Below are 26,102 nucleotides of genomic sequence, written 5' to 3'. Positions count from 1 at the left end.
TATGCTGCTGTTTTCAAGTTATGAAATTACCTGAGGTAGTCTGTTTTAAAGAGGAGACATTTTGGCAAACAAGCCAGCAGGCCTTAATTTGATTGATATATCAGTTTAGGTTGTACACTTTTGGTTCAGTGTAATGTCTGCACTTATATTACTATAGACAAATACTGCCACTCTGTGGGAGGTTTTAAGTACTGCATACATCCAAATCTAATCAAAATCTTTATTTACCGAGACCAAAGCCTCCAGTAATTTACAATTTAGCAGATCCTCTTATCCAGAGTGACTAACAATAAGCAATGAGCTCAAACAACCAGGAAAGCAGCTGCTACCTTATAAAACTGGTGAAAATCCATACTTGAAATCACACATTTTATGATCTTACGAATCATCTTACGATCATATGAAAACAGTTAGTCACAGAGAGGTTGTCTGATATGGTCTCTTTGACTGAAATGTCACTTATAAGGTCAACTAGAAGTTCGGCCCTCACACTCTAAAGTTCGGGCCGCAAAACTGCTGAAAACTTTAAACCGCGCGTGTGCAGATACAGGGGAACTGGGGTGCAGGAACAAAGCTTGAGACTGTGATGAAACACAGAGAAGAGGGCCCCAGCCATGATCTAGCCCTTCTCTGTAGTAAATGTGCACAGGAAACAGAGCGTGCGCAGAAGACCTTGGAGACAGACCCCATGCAGGAGATTGAGATTGCGCAGCAACAATGTACGGGTCAGGACGAATGGTCTCAAGGTGCTTTGGCAGAGCCACTCCAGCAAGCGAGAGCATCGAAGCTCGTGCTCTGAGAGCTGTAGCTGAAAACCTCTCTCCACTCCAGAGAGATCCCAGAACGGCTGAACCAAGCAGCCAAAACTCAGCCAAACACCTCACAGTGGCAGTGCTCCAGCAGAGGAAAGCTAGGCTGTCAGGTAACAAGGCAGGTCAGGGAAAGGTGAAATGTCAACAGTGGTAGGCTGGGTAGTATCCACTGACTGGGTCCATGGATGGGTTCAGCATACATACATAAAAAATACATTTTGCTGAAGCAAAGACTAACTGAAGACAGGGACTGTTCTGCCAAGTTTAGCCCATTGACTGCAAAAACTGTAGTCAATGGATGTACACCAGCATGTACAAAGTAGGTAGACAGAGCGGTGAATATTGTCACAAGCTCACGATTTTGTGAGCTTGTAGATCTGCTATTTTTTGTGTGCAACTCCAGTAGATCAGGCTTTACATGATCATGAAGTACGGATAATCTGCCACATCCCATATAGACCTACGAAGACCGGCTGTAAACAATATCGTACATTGCTACTCGCTAAGGTCAGCTTGCTCGTAATGTCTGAAAACTAGACAGCAAGTTCCATAGTGCATTTGTCTCAACTCATCTATTTATGCTAAATTCACTACAGTCATGCTTAAATCTACTAAATTCAATACAGAGCAATAGTGCTTCAAAAACCTACTCACAATCACATCTATAGGTAGCAAAGTTACAGACATACAGTAGTACTATCCGAGATAACATTCAAGGTTCCCATTCCACAAGAAATTACTGTCCAGGCAATTTTTTTTGAGACTCACTACAATATCAGTATCTAACTATATAAATGGCGAGCGACTTCCGCACCCTAGGTGCGACACCCCACAGCTCTGTTATCGAATAAACAACGCACCGCCAGACCACATGTCGCCAACTGACTCGCCACGGCGGCCGCGCTGAATTTACGCGTCGCGTAGGGGACATCTCATTGCTCACTACACCTTTTCCACCGCGCAACATAATTAATTCTACTCACCAAATGTCGGACAAAACGGAAGGGGAGGCAGCTTCGTACCGTTTACCGTGCACACCACCGACACCGCACGGCGACGGGATTCGCCGAAACAACACGAGCGGCCGCCATTGCACTCTGCCCATGTCCTCCACAACAGCACACACACAGCTCCTTTGCTTCAACCCCCCCCCCCCTTCTTACGTACCTCCTTTGTTCCACCCAGGCCGTTACTTTCACTTCACTCATGTCTCGATCACAATATGTCCGTCCTTCACGTGCCATGTTCATCCCAAACACAAAAACAAACAGCCACAGCACAGCACGCTGCCCACGGTAATCTGGTAAACAAACCTACCTAGGTTCATGACACCACAGGACTCGACAGTGATGTCATCATTATGCAACCCGGAAGTACAAATACCAAGGATAGGTCAGTGATGTCAGTCGGGTTGCCAAGTTTGCTGCCAGGTTTTAAAAAACAAGCGACAGAAACAAGCAAACCGTGCATGGAAAAAAAAAAAACTGCCGAAGGGGTCCGGCATGTTCCAGGGGGGTCCCCGGGGGTCCCAACACTCACAGGGGTCGGCGGACCACCAGGGGGTCCGCGGACCACCAAAGTAACAATCACTATTAACTTTCTTTTTTTTTTCTTTTTTTTTTTTTTTTTCTTTTGGACACTTTTACTCCGGCGATTTGGGTACCCCAATATACACGCACCCACGCTGGGCCCCGTGCGCGGCTGGGGTTGAGGGGGGCGTAGCCCCCCGAAACTCTAGTTTTATATATTAGACCGGGCACCGGCCTACTCAGGGACCATGCCCATCGGGAACGATGTCAATTGGCAACGATGCAAGTTGGGAATGCATGCCCCACCCAGTTATGCAATACCCCTTGTACCTGTTGTCTACAGTACTCACTGTACCTGCCCTTTGTTTCTCGGAAACCATAGGTCTGTCCGAATTGCAACTGACGCTGCACATCCCCAGGTCATACGGTACAGGGATGGTGTATAAGACAGGGACCCTTTTAACTGCTCCTGCTTAAAATCTGTTACCCTTCGAAATACAGCTTTCCTGAAGTCATGTTATGTGACCTTTTCAAGTCTGAAGTATTCTTTATACATTAGTAAGCTATCATCATTATATAAATTCATCTTTTTATCATGAGTTCATGACAATACTGTAAAGTATCTTTCAAGTCTAATATTATATGAACTTCATAGAATGTTATTACAATTACATTATCGTAACTATTAACTAATGTCTACAATTCTATGAGAGGTTTCTATTACCTGTCTCTCTTCATGAGCCTCTTGGCTCATGGGTCCAATAAGGTAGCTTGGATTGCAGGATATTGCTCTGAAGATCTGTCCACCATGAGAAGGAGAGAGTTCCAGCACGTCCTCACATGCAGGATAACAGAATGTTGATGCAGGCCTGAAACATATAATAAAGCATCCATCTATCAACTTAAATATAGACCAAACTGAGTGATATTGAAACAATTTTGAATGAGGTTTAGTTTCCCTAAGATATGTTGCTTCTAGTGGAACATAATTTTCACGATGGATGACCTTTTGATCCACACTTCAGCTTTCTATGACTCCCTAGATCAGTGATTCTTGTGACAGACCCCCATCTGAAAATATTTTGTGCCAAGGACCGCCATAAAAGAAGATATGTTAAAAATGTGTCAACATTTTTCACAATTTTCCAATTTATTCCTAAAATATTCAAAAGTAGCTTATCTTCAAGCTCACCACACGTCACATCACAACGCATTGTGAGCTTTTAGAGCTGCAATTCAGGAATATCCGTAGCATAAGTTGTAGGTTAACATGGTAAAAACTGATTTTTATGCTATATTAACTAATTTTGTTGGGGTCCCTCTGAAACCACCCCAAGGACCCCTGGGGGGCCCGGACCCCACTATTGAGAACCACTGTGATAGATTGCCATGGGAACCACCCTTCTATCAGTGCTCTGTACCACTATGCCCTGTATCTTTTTCTGTTCCACCTCCGCAGGTTAGCTAGGCTTGCTTTTTGTACCCACAGAAACGGCATTTTGAAACTATGCACCTTGAGCATGGAATAATCAACAAAAATATTTAAAATTAGACACATTCTTGAATTTAAAGAGGCACGTGGTTGTTTTGAGGTTTTGAATAGCTTTTTTTTCTGTTTTATTGTGGACCGGCTGCCCTGTTAAGTGGTCAGATGGGTGGGCCTTGTGCATTTTCAGAGCATGATGTAGAGATCTTCTATTTTCAAATGGCTGAAATGTTATGGGCTGAAGTGGTTAATGTATGTTTTGTAATAAAAATCTACAAAGTATCTAGTAACTAAAGTTTTCAAATAATTGTAGTAGAGTAAAACTACAATAGTAGTGAAGTAGTGAAAATTGGAAATACTCCAGTAAAAGAAATACCTCAAAATGTTACTTAAGTACAGTACTTGAGTAAATATACTTAGTTACTTTCCACCACTGAACTGACAAGCTCTATGCAAAGCAGCCATATTGGAAATAAATTGGCCATCTTCCTTACTGTTACCAATTATACTAATGAAGGCTCTGTTCCATTCTGGACTGGTCAAACACAATCAGGGAGTCACTGGAAACACTCTGCTACACCAGGGGGTCTCAAAGTGTGGTCCAGGCAGGGACCCTCATGGTTCCTTAAAGGGTTCCAAATGGCCTCTTATGATTGTGTAACTCTGAGAGTGTACAAATGGAACCTTACGGGTCCATTTGGTTCCATTTGTACACTCTCAGAGTTACGGGGGTCCTTGAAATTAATAAGTGTGAGAACCACTGTGTTACACTAAATCAGGGGTCAGCAAACTTTAATGCCAAAACAGCTTATATTGAAGTCAACATTGGCTGTGTATATTAGCCTATCAAAATTACTAAATACAAATACATGTTATTCAAACATACAGGTAATCCAGCAGTTATGAACTATTGCATTCTCTGTTATCTTTGTTTATTTTTTCATTTGGAATCACACCGGTTTGTTTACACAAGCCACCTTAACACAAGTTTACACAAGCCACCTGGCTGGCTCCATTTAATGCCTGGCGCCATTAAATGTGTGGTGGGCAATGATGCAAACCTTTTATTTATTCTACACATTTTTAAAATATTGGAAAACGTAAGAATGTATGTGTCATGTTTGGCCTACTACAGCAACGATAAATTAAAATTAAGATGTGAAGAAAATAAACATAGTTAATTTCCATATACTTTTTGTAAAGCTACAAAGTTTGCAGATGCCTGCACTAAATGGAACAGAGTCTTAATTAGTATAATTGGTAAGACCTGTGAAGGCAGTAAGGCAGAGGCCCAATTGCTTTCCAATATGGCTGCTGTGCATAGAGCCGGTTGAGCCTAAGCCCAGAGTCAACAGCAATAAATGAGTCACTTTCTCAATACACAATAACATCGAATTGGCTACAACAACACATATTATCACACTACAACAAGGTTTACAACATCTATGAACACCACCCAGTAGACTAAAACACTACTTTTATACATCGAAATAGCATTATCAACACGTATATACTTTACCCAGAACTAAAGCAGACACATTTTTCTGCGCCATGCGCTAGCAGCACGAGACATGCCAGACGCAGTTGCGCCCCAGATCCACCAGATGGCCTCATAGTAGCACTTAACACACCTGACAGTCACATTATCCCAGTGGTGTAAATAACTAAGTACATTTACTCAAGTACTGTACTTAAGTACAATTTTGAGGTATTTTTTTACTTTACTGGAGTATTTCTAATTTTCAATACTTTTACTCCACTATATCTGAGAGGCAAATATTATAATTTTACTCCACTACAATTATTTGACAACTTTAGTTACAAGTTACTTTATAGATTTGGATTATTATTATTACAAAACATACATTAACCACACATTGTGAGCTTGTAGATCTTCTATTTTCAAGAGACTTTTATGCATTTTATACATTTGAAAGCTTGGGACATGGGACATTCTGCATGATGAGTATGTCCTACTTTTGGTACTTTAAGTACATTTTGATGCCAATACTTTTGTACTTTTACTCAAGTACATTTTGAATTCCGGACTTTTACTTGTATCAGAGTATTTCTACTTTGCAGTATTGTATTGATACTTTTACTTGAGTGGAAAAAAATGAGTACTTTTCCCAGCTCTGTGCAAGATGCAAGACATTAAGAATATATAGCGATAATACTCTACCTGACAACAAACTAGCCAATCACAGCACGGCCCTTTAATCTGAGTTCCCAGAAGTTCTCGTCCATTCTCGCCTTTCATTAAGGGACAGCGGAAACGTACAGACTCTCTGACTGTATGTAATCCACACATACCAGGTATTAGTTGTAAGTATTTGGCTCTTTTGTACCGTCTACCATCTTGTTAATGTTTACATTGTAGATAAATTGTCAAATCGCCAACCATGTGCTTTGATGTTACTTAATTGGTCCGTTAGTGCAGTGAACGGTTCCCAAACGTTTTAGCTCAAGCCCAAAAGAGAAATCAGATGTTTTCCCGGGACCCAAACTAGTGAAAATAGCAGATCTACAAGCTCACAACACGTCACTACTTCTTAATAATGTGTTTTCTAATTTATGGACTTTCTTTGATTTTCTTTTATTTATTCATGAAATTATTTGGGGGGGGGGTCACTGAATTTGTTTTTTACATGTTTTGAAATCATAGTAATTAAAAACAAAATATAGGAAACAAAGTATAAGGGACCCATAACAAATGTGTCCCGATCATAAGGTCCCGATCCACTGCTTGAGAACCACTGAATTATTGTGTGTGTGTGTGTGTGTGTGTGTGTGTGTGTGTGTGTGTGTGTGTGTGTGTGCGCGCGCGCGCGTGCATGTGTGATGGACGGACGGAGGTCTGCAAGGGACAGATGTGCTGCAGTGTGAAACACTGATGGAGTCCACCGTCTTCTTGTGTTAAAGTTTTAATCGGTAATCCCAGTTGATTGATTTACTTTCGCCTGTTGTCGTTTCTAAAGATCAGCTTTTAGATCATCATTTCACCATAATCGACGTTAAGAGCAAAGAAAAGGTGAGTCTATTAATTATTAATTAACTTTTCCCCTCGCGATGCATGCGACCCACACTAGCCTTCTCGTCGTACGGCGGTGTCGCGTTTGTGAGCTCGTAGATTGGATCTTTTCGACGCGCACACACCCTGCTGGTTGCCAAAACAATGTTTATACTCGGCTAAACTTTAAATATTTACTATATGATTGTGAAGTTTACGCTATAAACTTCATCCCGGTCGACTCGACATACTGTATGAACGGATTAGCAGAGGCCTATTAAAATAGCGGCATGGTGGTCAGACAGGTGGAACGTTCATTGAAAATAGCAGATCTACAATCTCACCATCTCTAAAAATAGTTAATTGTCTTAATCAGAAGTCTTGTTTTAGCCCATGTGAGCATCAGTCAGTCTCCTGCTTATACCAATCATAATGGTATGTAGCCTACAAAGACAAAAAGATAGTTAGACGTCTAACAATAACAGATGTCTTTTCAGTGGTGTAAAGTAACTAAGTACATTTATTCAAGTACTGTACTTAAGTACGATTTTGAGGTATTTTTACTTCACTGGAGTATTTTCAAATTTCAATAATTTTACTTCTACTCCACTACATCTCAGAGGCAAATGTTGTACTTTTACTCCACTACAATTATTTGAAAACTTAAGTTACTAGTTACTTTGTAGATCTAAATTATTATATTGTAAAACACACATTTACCACTTCAGCCCTATGTTATACATCTACAAGCTCACAACGTGTCTGTGAGCTTGTAGATCTGCTATTTTCAAACATTTTAGTACATTTACTTTTGGTACTTTAAGTATATTTTGATGGCAATACCTTTGTAGTTTTACTCAAGTAACATTTTGAACACAGGCCTTTTACTTGTAACAGAGTATTTTTATATTGTGGTATTGCTACTTTTACTTAAGTAAAATATCTGAGTATACTTCTTCCATCACTGGTTGTTGTGTCCTTATAGTTCATGATGTCTGCCTCTGGGACTGAGACCAGCGGTCCCCTGTACTCCCCTGAGCCAATGGATCTCTGCCCAGACCAGTGCTTCAGAGACAGACCCTTTGCACCCCATGCTGCACACCATGCTGCCATGGTCCCATGCTGTCCAGATCACAGGGGCAACGTCATCCCCAACCGAATCTTTGTCGGTGGAATTGACTACAGTGTGAGATTTTGTATTGAGTCCAGTGGGCTTTTTGTTTTGATGGTGTTTCTTTTGTGAGCTGTCATTTTCTTTCTGGACAACACACTTCTTTTAGTGCTTAGACTTTAAACTGGTAAATTGGTGCAACCAAATACTAATTAGTGTGTGTGTGTGTGTGTGTGTGTGTGTGTGTGTGTGTGTGTGTGTGCGTGTGCGTGTGTGCGTGTGTGCGTGCGTGCGTGTGTGCGCGTGTGCGTGTGTATACACGCATGTGTTCTCCAGACTGATGAGAATGACCTGTGGCGGTATTTCTCAGAGTACGGTAGAGTTAGAGAGGTGAAGATTTTGACAGATCGCTCAGGATTGCCTAAGGGGTGAGTTCATTCTTTGACATTCATATTTTTAACATTTCTTGTATTAGCTTTTACTGTACTAATAACATAACCTCCTTCTGCCCATGTATTGTCTAATCATGATTGATCAATATAGCATGTGCTAGAGTTTTCCAAATCTTTGTTCATATTCTATCTAAGTGGCTGTGCACTTAATGCTGTACTGCTCAACAATGCCTCACTTCCCATGTAGACCGTGTTTGTACATGGGAGATGTCCAGTGTAATTGCAGCCTAGGCCTATTGTCTACGAAACAAAACTGAATGTGTTTTGATTCTTTCTATCATCAGATATGGTTTCATCAGCTTTGAGACAAGAGAGGACGTACAGAAAATCCTTCAGAATGTAAGTATTAGAAACTAATAGCTACTCACACTCATTATCTCTCCCCTCTCTCTCTCTCTCTCTCTCTCTCTCTCTCTCTCTCTCTCTCTCTCTACCTTCTGCTAATATAACCATCTCTCACCATTGTATTGTTTGCTATATTTCCCTCCCACCCCTCTGCCGCCACCTCGAAGGCTGACAGGGTCCAATTCAATGACAAGTTTTTCTACATTGGCCCGGCAATCCGCAAGCAGCACAGAAGAGGTTAGTAGTGAATTCGCGCTGAAAGTACAAACCACAGCAAGTATACGAACGTACTGCCAGTGAAGTTATAGCTTCATGTCTCAATTTTGTCTAAGTGGACAATGATCTGTGAGAGTTTAATTTTGTACCAAATCCTATATTAAAATTGGCTGATGGGAGGGCAAGCGGGCGGACCTCAGCCACGTCACTCTGACTCAGACCTAACCATAAACAAACCCGATACGCCCATATATAGGCAGGACCACGGCCATGTCACCATGACGCAGACATAACCATAAACAAACCTGATACGCCCATATATAGGCAGGACCACAGGCTTCTCAGAGAGAAGAAGTTCAGAGGGTCGTACCCGCAGCCACAATCCCAGCACGCCCCTGCCAGTGCCTCCCCTGCCAGAACCCAACGGACCTGTATACCTAACCACCCCCGATGGCCTCCCTTACACCTACCACAATGGTGTGGCCTACTTCCAGAGGCCTGAAGACATCCAGTCAGCACACTACTGGCCTTCCAGCTCTGGTACCCATCATGCATACGTACGTAACACACCAGTTCATATGGTATTATGATTAGTTTTTGTGTTTGTTCATTTTATTAATGAAGGCATTAATTTTCTTCTTTTTGTTCTTTCATTAATTAAGCATCCTACTACTACACACACAATCTTGTTAATTTAAACATAAAGTGGTAAATTAACACTACGGTCTTTGCCGTGTGCCACAAAACAAGTAGCTGTTAAAGGGTGTACTGTATATGGAACCATTTTACACACATTTAAAATACCACACGGTTCTTTTCATCAAAAGAAATGATTGCTTTTGGAATTTTTCTGATCTTTTTTGGCATGCGTGTAAGAACTGTGAAAATGTGCTTTCTCAGTCTCTGTACCAGCTGTTAATAACATCTTTTGCAATAGAAGTCAACCAAGGACAAAGATGAGTGAGTTGCAAACACTTATCTAAACACGTATCTTTTATTTTCAGCCTCCTGTGATTCTCAGCCCCCCTCCCCAGCCTACCCATCAGCAGCCAGCCTATCAACACTACCAGGTCAGCAGTAATCCACCCAATATGTTATAATGATCATGTGAAAACGGCCAACAACAGTTTTTCAAATAATGTCATTTGTTAACCACTTAAGCCCTATGTACTTCGTCAAACAACAAATAGTGAAATTGGTCGATAGTCAGACTGGGCGTGTTGTGAGCAAGTATTTTTGTTATATTATTATTGACACCGGTTTTGACTACAATCGAACGAGCAATTTCCTTCCTCACGATCTCAGCAGGAAACGGATTCATTTTACAGATTTTCCTTGATTCTCTTACTCTTCCAATGATTTGTCCTTCTTTTTTTGTCCCCACACGTGTGTGGGTGTGTTTGTGTGTGACTATGTGTGTGTACAGTACATGCAGGAGTACTTGCAGCGCTCTGTCTACCTGTACCAGGATGTAGACCAGCCCAGTGCCTCAGGGGGCTGGGTCCATCCAACTCTGCCTGCCATATCAGAGGTATATTTTGATGGCAATACCTTTGTACTTTTACTCAAGTAACATTTTGAACACAGGCCTTTTACTTGTAACAGAGTATTTTTATATTGTGGTATTGCTACTTTTACTTAAGTAAAATATCTGAGTATACTTCTTCCATCACTGGTTGTTGTGTCCTTATAGTTCATGATGTCTGCCTCTGGGACCAGCCCAGGGCCTCAGGGGGCCTCAGGGGGCTGGGTCCATCCAACTCTGCCTGCTATATCAGAGGTACCCACAAACAAAAGAAACACTTAAGCCCTGTGTAGTTTCACGAAGAAAACTAAGGAGGTTATATTTGACTTTAGGAAAAGTGTTCATGATGTACATCAGCTAATAGTTATTGATGGGGATGGGGTGGTGACTGTGCAGGAATAGAAGTATTTGGGTACAACGATTGAATCCAAGCTGACATGGAATTCCAACACTGATGCCATCTATAAGAAAGGTCAGCAGAGGCTGCATTTTATGCGCAGACTGAGACTAACGTGGAAAAAAGTTTAATGGTACTCTTCCATCGATCCTTCGTGGAGAGTGCATTGACTTTATGTTTTGTTTCCTGGTATGGCTCATTATAATTGGTTAATAAGAACAAACTCCATAAAATCATCAATGTATCCAGCAAGATAGCTGGGGTACGACTTGAGAGTATGGCAGCAATGTATGAGACCCGGGTGCTTAGGAAGGGGAAAGCTATTGCTAGGGATAGAACGCACCCGTTCTACAGTCAATACCACCTGTTTCCATCAGGACGGTACACAGTGCCGATGTTGCAGGCTAGGGCTTCAAGATCATTTGTCCCTACAAGTATAGGACTCCTGAACAAACAGGCCCCATCTCAGTTCTGTGCATAACATGTAATGTGATGCCCCTTGAATCATGACTGGTAGCCTTTTCTGGTCTTCACTCTGTAAGAGGAGCTGTGTAGCACTGTCAATGTATTGTGTGATCTGTCTATGTTTTGTGTATTTATGTTATGTTTCGTGATTTGTTTGTATCCTGATGGCTGCTTGGTACAAAATGAATTTCCGCAAGGACAAATAAAGTATCTATCTATCTATCTATCTATCTATGCATCACACGGCAACACATTGTGAGCTTGTAGCAATTGGTTTAGTGATATATCATGTAAATATTTCTAATACAGTATGTGCTATGTACTACATCACCATAGGTGAATGTTTGCCTGTGTTACATATTTTGACTGTTTGGTAAACATATTAAGCATTGTTCAAGATTTCTGTTTGGGTTGCGATAGCCTCACTTTGCTATCTAAATACATAAAGGCTTAACCCGTGCATCTCTCCCCTCCAGGAGCAGACATTCCAAGTGGTTTACCAAGGCTTCCATCCCTTGCCACGTATGAAGCCCAGGCGCGGCAGGCGCCACAGCCGCTACAACAGTGCTCGCTTGACGTACATACCGGAAGTCTCCGAGCCGGAAGAGCCCTCCAAGCCACCGGTCACACAAGCAGTTGAATAGACCTGGCCATTGTTCCAAGTCCGCTGCAGGTGTGATTGCTCTTTGGTGTAATATGTGTAATATCTTAAAATGTGCACTATTGCACACTGGGTGCTGAAATTATAGTAATTTCTCAGCCATGCGTAGACAAATAACAGCAGTCAAAAGAAACAAAATGTGAGCCTAGAAGTACTTGATTTTCTGTGGACGTGGATTCTCAAAGCATTGCTGTCCTCTTTTACTGCAGAGCCTTATTTGTATTTGGAACATTTTTGAAACATTTGTTTTTATTTTTTTTACCTTTTCCTGTGTATTTTACTACACATTTAACTACACGTCTTACTGCCGAGCCTTATTTGGATTTGGACCATTTGTGGAAGAGCTGTTTTTATTATTTACCTTTTCCTGTGTCTATTTTAATACACAGTTGAGCCTTAAGGCAAATTGTTAAAGCCTTATTAAGAGTTTACAACCTTATTTGTGTTTTTAAAGTGGAATTTTGTTTTTTTACCTTTTAATATATTAAATCTTACATATGATTGCACTATTGTTGTAGGGGTATAGCCAAATCTGTTCAAAAGCAAAGAACACAATCAGTGAGTGACACTGACCTCCCCTGTACTGTTCTCAGAGCTGTTCTCAAGTGTTTTACTGCACAGTTGAGCCTGTTAAAATTGTTTACAACCTTATTTTTTATTATTTAAATAGATTTTATTTGATCTTTTACCTTTTTATATATTACTAGATAATATATGATTGCACTATTGTTGTTGTTGTGGTATTGACAGGTCTGTTAAAAGGCATCGACCACTGTCAGTGAGTGACACTGACCTACCTCTTTCTCAGGATGTTCTGATCCACTCGCCATTTGAGTGTGGTCAGTTTTGCACCTTGCATGATTGTTGATTGTTTCTTGTTATGCTGTTTTATTGTGTTCTGATGGAAATAAATGTTTTCCCTTGGTGAACTGGATTTGTAAATTGCACTGTAGTTTATTAACCTTCCTAATGTGTTGCCTACACCTAAATAGTATTTGTGGGTCAAATACAATGTTTACCCATGATTAAACAAAACAAAAAAGGAAAGAATTATCCAAAAATATTAGCTAATCAATTATAGAATGCATTCATAACCATGCATTCATTGTAAAAAAGTGTTAACATACATTATACAGCGTTGTGTGCTTGTAGATTGATTTTTGGCATGCGACTCCCATCATACGAATAAAGTAGTGTCATCATTATTCCCTAGGCATTTCATGTAAGTACCTTAGTGCTCCATATATGACACAGGCCAGGGATGTAAATATACAGTATCTGGGTTTTAATTAGAAAACATGAATGTGTGTCCACCAGGGACCAAAAAAAACATTACATTGTTTTAATGCATGAGTAAATAATTAATTATCAAATATGAATATAGAATAAAATGACACACTCGTGCTTTTGAAACTCTAAGGCAGTGGCTCCCAAACTTTAATTTCAAGGACCCCTCTAACTCTTTCCATTTTGAGTTGAGTTGAGTTTACAAATGGAACCATTTGTACACTACAGAGTTAGACATGCAAGGGTACATTTGGAACCCTGACGGACCCTGGACCCCAATTTGAGAACGACTGCACTAAGGCAATTGTGATTGATTATTCACGTCAAGAAAATGTAGAACAATAAATAACCCTCATCATGTACAGTATGCTGCCTGAAGGGAGGCTTGGTTGAGTTTACAGGCCTTAAACATCCCTCTCATGTCCCGAATAACAGCAAAGTGTTAAGCCCGGTTTATACATAATTGCGCATCGTCTCTCGTACGGAAAATCTGCAGATCTACAAGCTCACAACGCAATGGTCAACATTGACATTACTAGCGGTGAAAAGTGATGGAGACAAGAGTCTCTAGCCAGAACCTCAGCTGAACACATGAAAACACAAGCTGACGAAGAGGACTGCGGAACATCACAGCCAACTAATGATGACTAATGATGAAAATCACACAAGACATTGTGGAAGGACAAAGATTGTCTTTGAGCAACAAGATGTACCTGGAATCATCAAAACAAACTCACACCATGAGGTCACACAGTGAAGAAACATTTTAGTTGTGAGCTTATAGACCAGCTTTTTCCGGTGTGGCACACAAGTATAAATCAAGCTTTACGTTTCACCAGTCAATGTAACAGTTGTAGGTTTGTTGTTAAAAGGAATAGCACACCAGTTCAATGTATTTGATAAAATCATCAGTGGACATTTTATCATGAGACAATTCTATGAAGTTTTGATTAAAACAAAAAGCCCTCAAATTCCTTCCCAATTACCCGCCAGATAAATGTTATCTTGCTGCGAAACCAGTGACCCAGTTAAGAAGCCACTTGAGATTAGTGAAGGAAAGTAAGAAAATGGATGAACAACATAGCCATCTCTGTGTATAACAATATAAAAATAAGATTTACTTTCCCCAGCCAGGTTAGATTGTTTTAAAAAGCAAATGAGCATATAAACATGAGTTCCCACACCAAACTGATACTTAATAAGCAATGTTAAAATGGGAGCATGAGAATATTGAGTTGGCATAAGGAATATCTTTGAGATAATTGGAGAAAGCCACCAGAAAATGTGCAATGCACAATTTCCACCTCAAACCTTGATTTGACCATCAGCATGAATGTTTATCCAAAACTGCACATGAATGTACTATGTATGCATTATCATGGTTGGCCGATTAGCTGTGCTATACCCATAGAGCTACAAGCGTCAATGGTCAGCTACAGGTTGTGGCTTTCCAGATGCAAACCCCCAAAACACAAATACTGAGCCAAGAAGCCGAAACATTATCCAACCAATTGATGTGCAGTACATTTCTGAATTCCTCCACAGCACTGGCAAAATAAGTTTCTCATGAGCATCTCATCTATGAATCGCTAGTGAGTTCTAATGTGCTATGTGTCTTAGATCTCCAACGTGATATATACGTAGAATTACAATATTTTTGGCTTGTTCATTTTGGGATAATATTGTGTGTCCATCAAATGTGGGGAAACAGTATTTGCTAAATAACTTCTGTGTATTTGTTTTTACCTACACACGGGTGGGGATTCAACAGATGGGGACAATTCAGATACACTGATACACATGTGGAGTTGTTAGCCACAGGAAGGTACACTAAACTGGTTTTAAATATGTGCCTGTAATGGGCTGAACTTTATCATTAGAAAAAACCTCAACGGAGACCATCAAAAGGTTTGAGGAGAAAGCCCGGGAAAAGAGAGCAGAGATACTCAACACAGCCAAGGGTGAAGAATGACCACCCTTCAAACCATTGTATTTTCTAATTTAGCAAAGCCCACCACTCACTGGCACCTAAATGGTCTAAAACAAAAAGTCAGCCAAACATTTTACAAACAGCATTTGTCCCCGCCCCATCTACTTATTTGTGTGTGTGTGTGTGTGTGTGTGTGTGTGTGTGTGTGTGTGTGTGTGTGTGGCTGGGTGATATGGACAAAATCAAATACCTCAATACAGTATCTCTATTCTGACGATATTGTATTGCAAAAATAGCAGATCTACAAGCCCACAATCACGATGCGTTGCAAGCTTGTAGATTGGATATTTTTACTGTTTTGACAATTGACGAGTATAAAACAAGGCTTAAGTGATTAAAAGCAGGAAAAGATAACACTCAAGCCATATCACGATATGAAAAATTCTACACGATATTTAGTCTCATTTGAGAATATCGCCCAGCGTGTGTGGGTGTGGGTGTGTGTGTGTGTGTGTGAGAGAGAGAGAGAGAGAGACGTGGCCCAGGTGAGTTGTCAGTCTTCACTCTCTGCTTCTGCTTCAGCTTCTTCTGCGTCATTCTGAGTCTCGTCCTCCATGATGGGTACTATGAGGTTGTCCTTGGACATCAGGTTGTATTTCATGACGAAGCGTGTGAACCGATGACACAGGAACGTCTCATTCTAGACCCAATTAGATAACATACCATTAGAATCTAGTCTGCAGTATGTAGCATTACATTCATGAAGTGTTCAAAGAAAGACAAGATGTGGGAAAGACAAAAATACATGAATATAGATATCCGATGAGACACTTTTACCGGTAACCACTTAAAATAAAATCACACCCTGTGTGAAGGAAGCGGTGCCTTTGGGGCGGGGCTTAACTCATTTCAGTTCGTCCCTATTGGTGGTCTGAGTCCACTTACCAAATTTGTACTTGGTAGCATGCTGCAAACTGGAATGATGGCTGTTTAAAGCCCAGCCAATGGGCAGACAGAGGGGGCGGGGCTTAAGTAATGACAGTTAGTCCCTATTGCTGGCTTTAGTCCATGTACAAAATGTGTACTCCATAGCATGCTGCGAACTTGAGTTATGGCTGTTTGAAGGCCAGCCAATGGGAAGACAGAGGGGGCGGGGCTTCAGCAATTCATGCTGGTCCCTATTGGTGGTCTAAGTCCACATACCAAATGTGGACTTGGTGGCATGCTGCAAACTGGAGTTATAGCTGTTTAAAATCCCATGCTCATCCCGTGCTCATACGGGCGCTGGGGGTCCCTGGACCCCTCTTTGATAACGTCATCAATTCATGCTCGTCCCTATTGGTGGTCTAAGTCCACATACCAAATTTGGACTTGGTGGCATGCTGCAAACTGAAGTTATAGCTGTTTGCTTCTTTGCCGTGCTCATTCCGTGCTCAAACAAACGGCCCGTGCTCAAACAAACGGACACGCAGACAGAGTCAAACGTAGAGCGGTTGGCACCGCTAAAAATCCTATACTTCCCCTCCCTTTTTCCTCTACACCAAATCTCTTTGCTGAAAATGATGTCTACCAGCTCACAACGCGTTGCGAGCTGGTAGACCATTTTTGCTGTAAGTACGCCTAATATGACAAGTCTCTGGCTTTTGGTTAAAATCCTAAGAAAGATGTCTTTGTTATCCCTCAATATCATATATAGCAAACAGTACATATGTCATGCTGTGCTCAAGTCTTGTGATGTTTGACTGCATAGGTGGACAGTAATTAAAAAAGGTAGGGTAAGTGATATTTTTTGGTTAAAACAAAACGGCGTGTGTTGAAAGTTTAAAGCACTAGGCCTGGGCCGCAGCGTGGCGGTCCAGGCACCCTAGGCTGAAATGCCAGCCTGACAGCGTGTCGCGGGTTCGACTACTGTTCCCGATGACCTTTGCAGCGTGTCACTCCCCCATCTCTCATCTCCCATTTCCTGTCAGTCTACTTTCCCTATCCCTCTCTAAAAAAAAGGCATAAAAAGCCCCCCGCCCCCCCCCAAAAAAAAAAATATTCTGATGGCATTTCTATATAGAGTGCTTGTTTTTTCAGGTGGGAGGCCAGATTTCAGCCAATCAGGCGAGAGTACCCATTTATTAGCTTAAATTTGATAGTGGTCCAGTTCCAATTTGATATGCTAGTTTCTTTGTCATCATAACTTTCAAACTCAATTGTTTATCCTGTGTGAGTTCTCTCACCTGATTGGGTGAAATTGATATCCCGGCCTGAAAATGCATTTTCTGCATTTTCGGAGCTGGAGAGACAGGGAGACCCCTCAGAATATAAAGCTATTCAATACTTATTTTAACAAAGGAAAATCACTTACCCTACAATTAAGTTTCTAATTCACTCAGCCTATAACAAATACCGAAAACGACATGTTTTTCTACCTCATATTTGTCGAAGATCTGGCGGTGGTGAAAGTATGCGTGGGAGAAGATCCTGTAGATCCTCCGACACACTGAACCCAGCTTGGCTACTGAGGATTCTTTAATGCTTACCCTGTAGAGACATCAAATTATCTTCACATACTAAATGACATGTTTATTACACATTTAAGCATTATACTCTCCCTGTAGAGATGGACAACTATGTTTACTTCATTACAAAAAAGTAATTAAGTAGTACCAACCAGAGAGAGACAATCTGAATAAGTTTTATATGCTACAGATATTTTCCTGTTGATCTGATTATCAAAAGGTTTAAACCGCCCCTCTCAAACAGAATGACAGAATTCCGATCAGGTCGGACCAGTCTCTTCCAAATTGAGGTGTTTACAAGGGGTGTTTTTATTCTGATCATTCAGTTTATTAGTGGAATATTGGGGTCCATGTAAACGCAATGACTGCAGCTACATGAACCCTAGTTTGAACCCAGTTAATTTCCGTACAACTTGCAAAAACTTGAAACTAGCTTGAGATAAGTAATCCAACAAATAAGCATATATAAGCACTACTTTTGGTCAAAGCTAAATTATAATTGCATTTTTATAATTGCATTTTAAAGTATGAGTTCACTTGAAAAGTATAGCTGAAAACATGCATTTCTTACTAACAACAGTGCACAATGATGTTGTCGTTTCCAACATTGCCTCAATTATTCTAGCTAAGATTGGTAACATTGTATGACTTTGGAGAAAATGTAAAACAAACAATTATGAAAAATAAAGCCATAAACAAGAACATGGTCCATGTTTATGTACTGTATTATGGCCAAAGAACACACACACAATGATATACACTACTGATGATACTATGATCATTTAATGTTGGTTAATGATTTTACCTGCTGGGAAAGTACTTGTTACTATTGAGGAGGCAAGCAGCTCCGTCTAGTGTGTGTCTGGTGTAGTCGATGGCTGGGCACTGCAAAAAAGACAATTGTACAAAAGGTTGAGCCATGGAGGATTATTCAGACCCGTTGTGATTTATGGTACATAAATAAACCAAAATAATCCATAATCAACTTTTTCCATGGTAGTTTTTCACATTCTTGTCATGCCAGGAAAGCTTGAGCTGTTTCCAAAAACGCAAACCACGGTTTATGCCCCCCCCCCAAAAAACGTGGTGCTCAGTATAACTGTCTAATTATAACATGGCCAGCAGCTGCATTACCTGGTCGAGATGACAGCTGTTAAATATATGCAATCAGAGACTGCTATTACAGTATATCACCACAAGATGCCTCCTTTCCCCTATAGACCAATTATTTGTTTACTAACATTGAGCCTGGACGCACAGGTGATTGTTTCACGCAATCAATTCCCAACCTGTTTCGGGGTGCACTGGTTTCAGCACACCCCAACCCCCTCTTGTGTGTGTTGGCTAGTGAGACGCGTCCTAACGAGACCTGATATAATGGGTTTCGTTGCGCGCATACTGGCTGCACGCAGCCAGTATGACGTCGTCTGTTAAGGGGTCTATACACACTTGAGTCTAAACTAGAAAAAGTGCTCCTCGGAGCACAGGTCTCCGCCAGGTCAGGTACGCGTTATTATGATTCCCACACCGCGTCGTGGCAAACCCGCTGAGCGGGCGCTGTGATTGGTCAGTAGTCGCTGTGATTGACAGTTCTCGTTTTTGCTACTATGCCTATACCTAACCTCAACCCTAACCCTAACCTCAGTAAAACTATGCCTAAACCTAACCCTAACCCTAACCCTAACCTCAGTAAGACTATGCCTAAACCTAACCCTAACCCTAACCCTAACCTCAGTAAAACTATGCCTGCCGGGGAGCCAATCAGACACGTAAGGCGGGTCTAAATCCAGGACGCGGCGTGGGATTCATAATAACGCGTCAGGTACGTTATTGTGGCCTCCTGGTGGCGCTATAATAGGCCAATGTGAAAAGGGTGCCATTTCTTCTTAGGCCTTTCACGGCAATCGGACACTGCATTCATGATTTGAGGCATGATTTGAGGGGTAAAACTTACTCTCACCACGCCTTTCGGCCTGGCGGAGACAATTACATTTAGTTTCCTTTCAGTGTGTTCAAAGAAACAAACAGATCATTATAGGGAGAAACAACGGCACTTTATTGACTGGGGCATACTATGTTCCCTTCTTAACTGATTGATGTCAAGTCTGGATATTAAAACTTGTGTCAGTTGATTATGTCACAAGTCAATCAATGCGATTTGAAAAGTGAGTTCGCTGCCCCACACCGTCACTTTAGTTCCAGGGGGGCGGACAGGCGGGCGATTAATTTATCCCCCAGTGGCCGGATTTTATTATTTTGCCCATGAAAAAGACGTCTGTAAAAAAGGAAACTTGGATGTTTGCGTTTTGCCACATCATTGCCGTGAATGGTGCAAACTGCGGTAGGCTCTCCTTCAACTTCACTTCATCTCCTAACTTGTGATCTAGCTTAGTCCTGAAAGGAATATCCTATGGAGTGATATGTTTTACAATTCTTCATTGTATGAACACGGTTGTCAGTGATACAAGTGCATGGCAGCAGAAAGACAGTCGTGTCATCACGTGTTACAGCTGAATGTATACTTCATCGTAGGAAAGGGCGGTGCGCCAAAAATAGAAGATCTATAAGCTCACAACACGCTGCGGGCGTAACACGTTGTAAGCTTGTAGATCCGCTATTTTCGACACGCGGCCCACTGTACGGCGAAGTATAACTCCAGCTTGCGAGTGGCGCTGTTCTCATATAATTTCATTTTCTAGCACGATCGGCGATTTTTGGGCTGATGGTGGCCGATAAGAATATTTTGGCATATCACCCAACCTTAGTAGAAATCCAGTGTTCCCATATTGCGGGAGTCGCATTACTTTTTGAAACCAGTCTCCGGATGTTTTTTATTTAACGCGCTGCTATTCACTCACCTGCTTCCGTAATCAATAATCATGTGACACGGTTTGGCTGACAAACCGTTAAGATTTCATAAAACCGTATTAAACCGTATTAAACCGTAAAACGGCGACACTGCTCAACCTTAGTGCCAGGTAGGGCTGTCACCAACTCACCATCATGACATTTTACTTGACGATTAATTGTCACACAAATAATTGCGATAAACGATTTAATTGTGTTTTTAGCATTGAATATTGGAACTTGGCTTTTTGGCTTTGTAAACAAAAGTTGTGAGGAAGACGTGACAAATGACTTAAATATAGAAACTTTGCACAAAAATTAACATTACGGTCCAAATATCAGAGGATGGTAGTGGTGGTTGTACCTCTTTGGGAGTCTTGTGGGCTGCGCAGAGGAATATCCACTGCTCTGTCGCTGTCATCTGTGTGCATGTGTCTGGGTGGCACTCTCCCTGTTGTAGTAAAGAGCACAAGTTCTCAATTTGGCTAATTATTTTGGGGGGGACGTTCCCCCCCAGAATAGGGATGCTGGGGTTCAAGAGGTTTAAAACAATGTACTGACACCTAATTTCTCCTCTGGGATCAGCGATGCATTATTCTTATTTGGAATAATGGCTGTGGTAGAATATGATGAGGCAACTTACCTGCAATTTGACTGCCAGGCCATTCAGCTCTAAACAAAACTGCCTGAAACAAGAGAACAAGAAAATCTAGAGACGGATGTTTCTGTAATGAAAACATTTAGCAAACTGGCAAGCTAGTGTTTCCATTGAATGACCACACATTCATTCAGATTTCAGAGTGATCAAATAACAGCCTTAGCCAGTGCTGGCTCATTATGACTATAATGCTAGAAAATGTTTGTTATTATTCCCTGATATTTGCAAAAAGCTTTCTAGGACATTTTTAATCTTGATTTTTCTAGGATCATCGGGTGACACTTCCATGGCATTTCCTGTGTTACAGACATACAGTACTTTTTAAGTCGAAAATTGTAATTTTTACCATATAAGCCCTGTATTCTCTATGTTGAATAGTGAAAATAATAGGTGTGGGACAATACGAGTAACTCACGATTTGATACTGTGATATTTGGCCCTCAATAACGATAATACCATGTTACACGATTCCCACCGTGGCAACGGGGGGAATCCATAGAGCACATGCACGTTGTAATAAAATATCGATATTTGCCGGCAATGCATCAATTATTTATCGCGAGGGGGAGCACGACGATATATCGCGATATTGATATTTTTTACACCCCCAGAAAATAACCAATCCACAAGCTCACAGCGCAAAATACATTGTGAGCTGTAGAGCTGCTATTTTTGTCATTTTGGAAAATTCGAAATATTTTGAAAAATGTTCACTTATACAGCACGACATACCCAAAATAGTGATGCCAGGGTTAAAGTGTCGTCCCGCCCCTCCCCAAGACACGTGGGGACACACTTGTCAACTATCCATGACATGCTGGGTTTGGATCTTGTTCAAGACATGATAAGCAGCAACTACCTGAGATGTTCATACTTCCAGACTCCTTCATCTTGACCTTCAGGTGGCTCTAAAATCTTGTCAATGTTGGCGCAGTCCACTCTAATGTTCTGCTGGATATACTGGAAAGAGACAACGTAAATAGCGGCAGTTTATTTGTACAGCACATTTCATACACAAAGGCAAGTCAAACTTCTTATATATACATACATAGTGTAAAAGTAAAATAACTACCCAGTCTGCAGGTTTATTGTCAACATAACCATCACCTTTTCAGTTTTTGGTAGGGCTGGGTGAAATGGGCAAATATCACTATACGTGTTTTTGACCAAATACTTTGATATCGACATGGTAATGAAAAGATGTCTATAAAATAAGAAAATAGTGAAAATGGCCAATCTACAAGCTCAAGTATAAAATGAGGCTTAAGTGATTAAAACCAAGAAAAAAATCAACACTTATGGCATATCATATTACAATATTCAAAATCCCAGACGATATCTAGTCTCCTATCAGTATATCAATATAATATTAATATATTGCCACATTTTTGTGTGATAGGAACTTTTATGTCTGAAAATACATATGAATCCAACATATTAATAGCAGAGATCATGTGTAAGGCAACATTGATAGATCAGACAAGTCTCTGAAGCCATCAAAAGCTGCAGCATCACTTGGAGATAACCAACGTAATACTCCATGCTTAGTCTCAAACTAGACCATACCCGGTCGGCGCAGCGCATCCGTGGGGGGATATGCGCACATGATCTGGCAACCCGGGAGGCAGTTCGTCCCATAGCTGGGCAGCCGCAGCTATGGGACGACATTCTTTGACACAAAAACGCTAATAAGAAGCTGAGATTTGATGAAATTGAAAAACGGGCTTCACAGTTGTGTTCAGATGGTAATGGTCAATGGCTGTGTGCAAAATCAGAGCAATTGGTCCAGCCAGTGAGGAGAACCGGGTGTCTTCACTCACGTACCACTTCACTCACGTACCACTACAGAGGTTACTAGAATTATAGTAGGATATAGTAGGATGTCTCAATGGTCAACAGAGTCAGACATTGATAAGACAATCAGCTAATTGAAGACCCCTGCTCTAATTTAATGTGGTCTTGATCATCTATATCGATTGGGTTGGGTGACATGCAAGCATGCCAAAATGTCGTCTTACATCATCCTCCTCTGGGTGCCGGGTGGAGAAACTTAACCCATTAAGACCTGAGGCAGCGTCTAAAAAAATTCTAAACCCTAACAATTTTTCGGGAAAAAATATAAAAAAAATGTTTTCACGGTTTTTCACAAGTTCATAGCGCGGCACTCGGTGCCACGCTATGAACTTGTATATCTGCTATTTTTGAATAGCCCAAAGAAATCTAAAGTGACCAGGTCTTAACTGTGTTCCACTTGTCTGATGAGTGAAAATGATTGACATGTTCACTCCCACAACCATAGATAGTAGTTCTTAAACTTTTTTGTGCCAAGGACCCCCAAATTGATATATTTTTGAGCGCAGACCCCCATCTGAAACGCTTTTGTGCCAGGCACCCCCAGAAGAGAAGATTTGAGTCAAATATTTTTTTTAAATAGCAGATGTACAAGCTCGCGTGAACTTGTAGATCTGCTATTTTTTTAATAGCCAACATATAAATGGATAAATTGGTGAAGATGATTGTGATGCTATTGTATACTTTTGCTGGGGACCCCCTGAAACCCCCGGACCCCACTTTGAGAACCAATGCCATAGATGGATAATGTGATCTCACCTGCTGCACAGCCAGTGTGCTGTCCATGTCCTCGAATGACTCATCAGGCCAGTTGTAGAAATCCTACAACAACAAAACAATGGCACGCACACACGCACGCGCGCGCACGCACGCACGCACGCACGCACGCACGCACACACACACACACACACACACACACACACACACACACACACACACACACACACACACACACACACACACACACACACACACACACACACACACACACACACACACACACAGAGCTGTCAGATGACACCCATGATCCATTGATTTCCTACCTGCAGTGGTGTAAAAAAAAAACTAAGTACTTTTACTCAAGTACTGTACTTACGTACGATTTTGAGGTACTTTTACTTAACTGGAGTATTTCCAATTTTCAATACTTTTACTTCGACTCCACTACATCTCAAAGGAAAATATTGTACTTTTACTTCACAACCTTTATTTGAAAACTTTAGTTACTTTGTAGATATTGATTTTTATCACTAAAATACATTAACCACTCTATATATATATATTTCGGTTATTTGAAAATAGCAGAACTACAAGCTCATAAAGCGTCACATCGCGATGCGTTGTGAGCTTGTAGGTCTGCTATTTTCAAAAAAAATATATGCATTATGATTTTGAAAACTTCAAATGGGAGTATAGGGGTGAGTATATTTTTATGCCAATATTGTTGTACTTTTACTCAAGTAAATTTTGAATTCCGGACTTCTACTTGTAACAGTATTTGTACATTGCAATATTGATACTTTCACTCAAGTAAAAAATGTGAGCACTTTTTCCACAACTGATCAATGGACAACAACACGTAGCCTATATAATAAATGTTATTGTGACTGACTGTCAGTGGATCAGCTGTCACGGTGATGACAGCTGCGCTGCTAGCCTGCGTGCTAACGTTAGCCGTGGAGGATGGCGTCTATGGCTGATATTAAAACAAAGTCAGACGTTTCATTTTTACTCCACAACAACCTCCGTGTCTTCAGCAACAAGCCATTCAGATAAAACTACGCGAACTCGTAGTGTTTCTTGCTTTATTTCTTTCTTTTAAAAAAGTTGCTATCTTTCTGTGGAAGCGTTCCAGAGCTGCTAACGATTAGCTACAGTGTTGCCATGTCAGCTTATTATAGGCGACTTTGGGCTTCTTTTTCTGTAAAGTTGCTTGTAAATATTCGTTAGTTGCTGGTTGCGTTTTTGTTTGTTTTTGTGCTCGTTTCTGAAGTCGTTACTTGCTTATTTAGGCTTGCTTTACAATTTTGTATTATTTAAATAAGTGGTTCTTAAATATTTTCATGAAAGTGTTTTGTGCCACATGGAGTGTTGTTAGTATGTTTCAAAAAATATTCCAAATATTCCCCAAAGAAATTGCAGACCTACAAACTAGATAAGATCTGCTATTTTCAAATAGCATATGCCCAAAATAATCATATTTGAACTCTTCATTATATTATTTGACAATTTGGCCAATGTTGACCAGTTTTGATATAGTATAGTTTGATTATTACTTTGATGCAGTAGTGGTCTTTTTCTTTTCTTACTTTCTTGCCTTTTCTTTAGGCAATAAAAAGGTCTTATAAGTCGTTAAATTGTGACTTTACTAAAAAGTTGCTTCTTTTGGGCTTGTTTTCCTAGACCTGGTTGCTTCTTTCTCTCACAAAACATGGCAACACTGATTAGCTACTGTAGTTGTGAACAAGCGCTTCGGCGTCTGCGACCTAAAAGCTTTAAAAACACCCGAACCGAATGAAACTAGACTTGCTACGCACCCTCTGGGGCTACTATTTTAATGTACCCATACACACGTCCATTAAAGAAACCCCCGATATACCTTGGATTTCGTCCCTGGTCGGTTCCTCCTCAAGACGGCTGTGCCCTCCGCCATGACCATTGCGCCTGGAACCAGTTTTGCCAGATTGTGCGATAGAAATAAGCAACCAGGTCCAAGTCCAAAAGAAGCGACTTGCACACTACATGAGCACTTTAAACCGTGCGCCGTTGGCTATTTGGAAATAGCAGACCTACAAGCTCACAACGCGTTACAATTTTACGCGTTGTGAGCTTGTAGATCTGCTATTTTCAAAGAAAAATCTGGGGGGAAAAGTTAAAATTGTGGAATATTTTCAAAACCACACAAATCTTGTATGGGTCCCTGGACTCCCTGGCACAAAATATTTTCAGATGGGGGTCCGCCGTGGACAAATACATATTAATTTGGGGTTCCTTGACTTGAACATGTTTAATA

At 40.9% G+C, this 26,102-nt stretch overlaps 1 protein-coding gene across 2 annotated transcripts; it reads right to left on the bottom strand.

Moving 5' to 3' along the window:
- Window positions 1–13,271: 13,271 nt before the first annotated feature.
- LOC311040450 (MOB-like protein phocein) lies at window positions 13,272–25,762 on the bottom strand. 2 transcript variants are annotated; one of them, XR_014600270.1, is made up of 9 exons: window positions 25,689–25,762; window positions 23,849–23,911; window positions 22,098–22,198; window positions 21,224–21,266; window positions 20,945–21,031; window positions 18,539–18,618; window positions 17,644–17,755; window positions 15,312–15,926; window positions 13,272–15,273 (listed from the first exon to the last, which is right to left on the bottom strand). XR_014600270.1 is itself a non-coding variant. In XM_084050751.1 (8 exons), the coding sequence occupies exons 1-8, from the start codon at window positions 25,746–25,748 to the stop codon at window positions 15,780–15,782; spliced, it is 693 nt and encodes a 230-aa protein (XP_083906877.1). In that variant the 5' UTR covers window positions 25,749–25,762; the 3' UTR covers window positions 13,272–15,779. The 2 variants fall into 2 exon arrangements, 1 of the variants encoding a protein (XP_083906877.1); XM_084050751.1 differs by having other exon boundaries at window positions 13,272–15,926.
- Window positions 25,763–26,102: the final 340 nt, after the last annotated feature.

The sequence above is a fragment of the Gymnoscopelus microlampas genome (genome assembly GCF_963454915.1).
Source record: "Gymnoscopelus microlampas genome assembly, chromosome: 24".
Taxonomy (NCBI): Eukaryota; Metazoa; Chordata; class Actinopteri; order Myctophiformes; family Myctophidae; genus Gymnoscopelus; species Gymnoscopelus microlampas.
The sequence above is the reverse complement of the archived record's forward strand: the minus strand, read 5'-3'. Positions and strand labels throughout refer to the sequence as shown.

Bases quoted from the DNA above. Each gene is read 5' to 3' on its own strand.
- LOC311040450 (XM_084050751.1), bottom strand. From the start codon at position 25,748: ATGGTCATGGCGGAGGGCACAGCCGTCTTGAGGAGGAACCGACCAGGG. The intron at 17,756-18,538 runs GTAAAATCATTA...ATGTCTCTACAG, and splicing joins AACAAGTACTTTCCCAGCAG to GGTAAGCATTAAAGAATCCT. The intron at 15,927-17,643 runs GTAGAAAAACAT...AATTGGGTCTAG, and splicing joins AGATCTTCGACAAATATGAG to AATGAGACGTTCCTGTGTCA.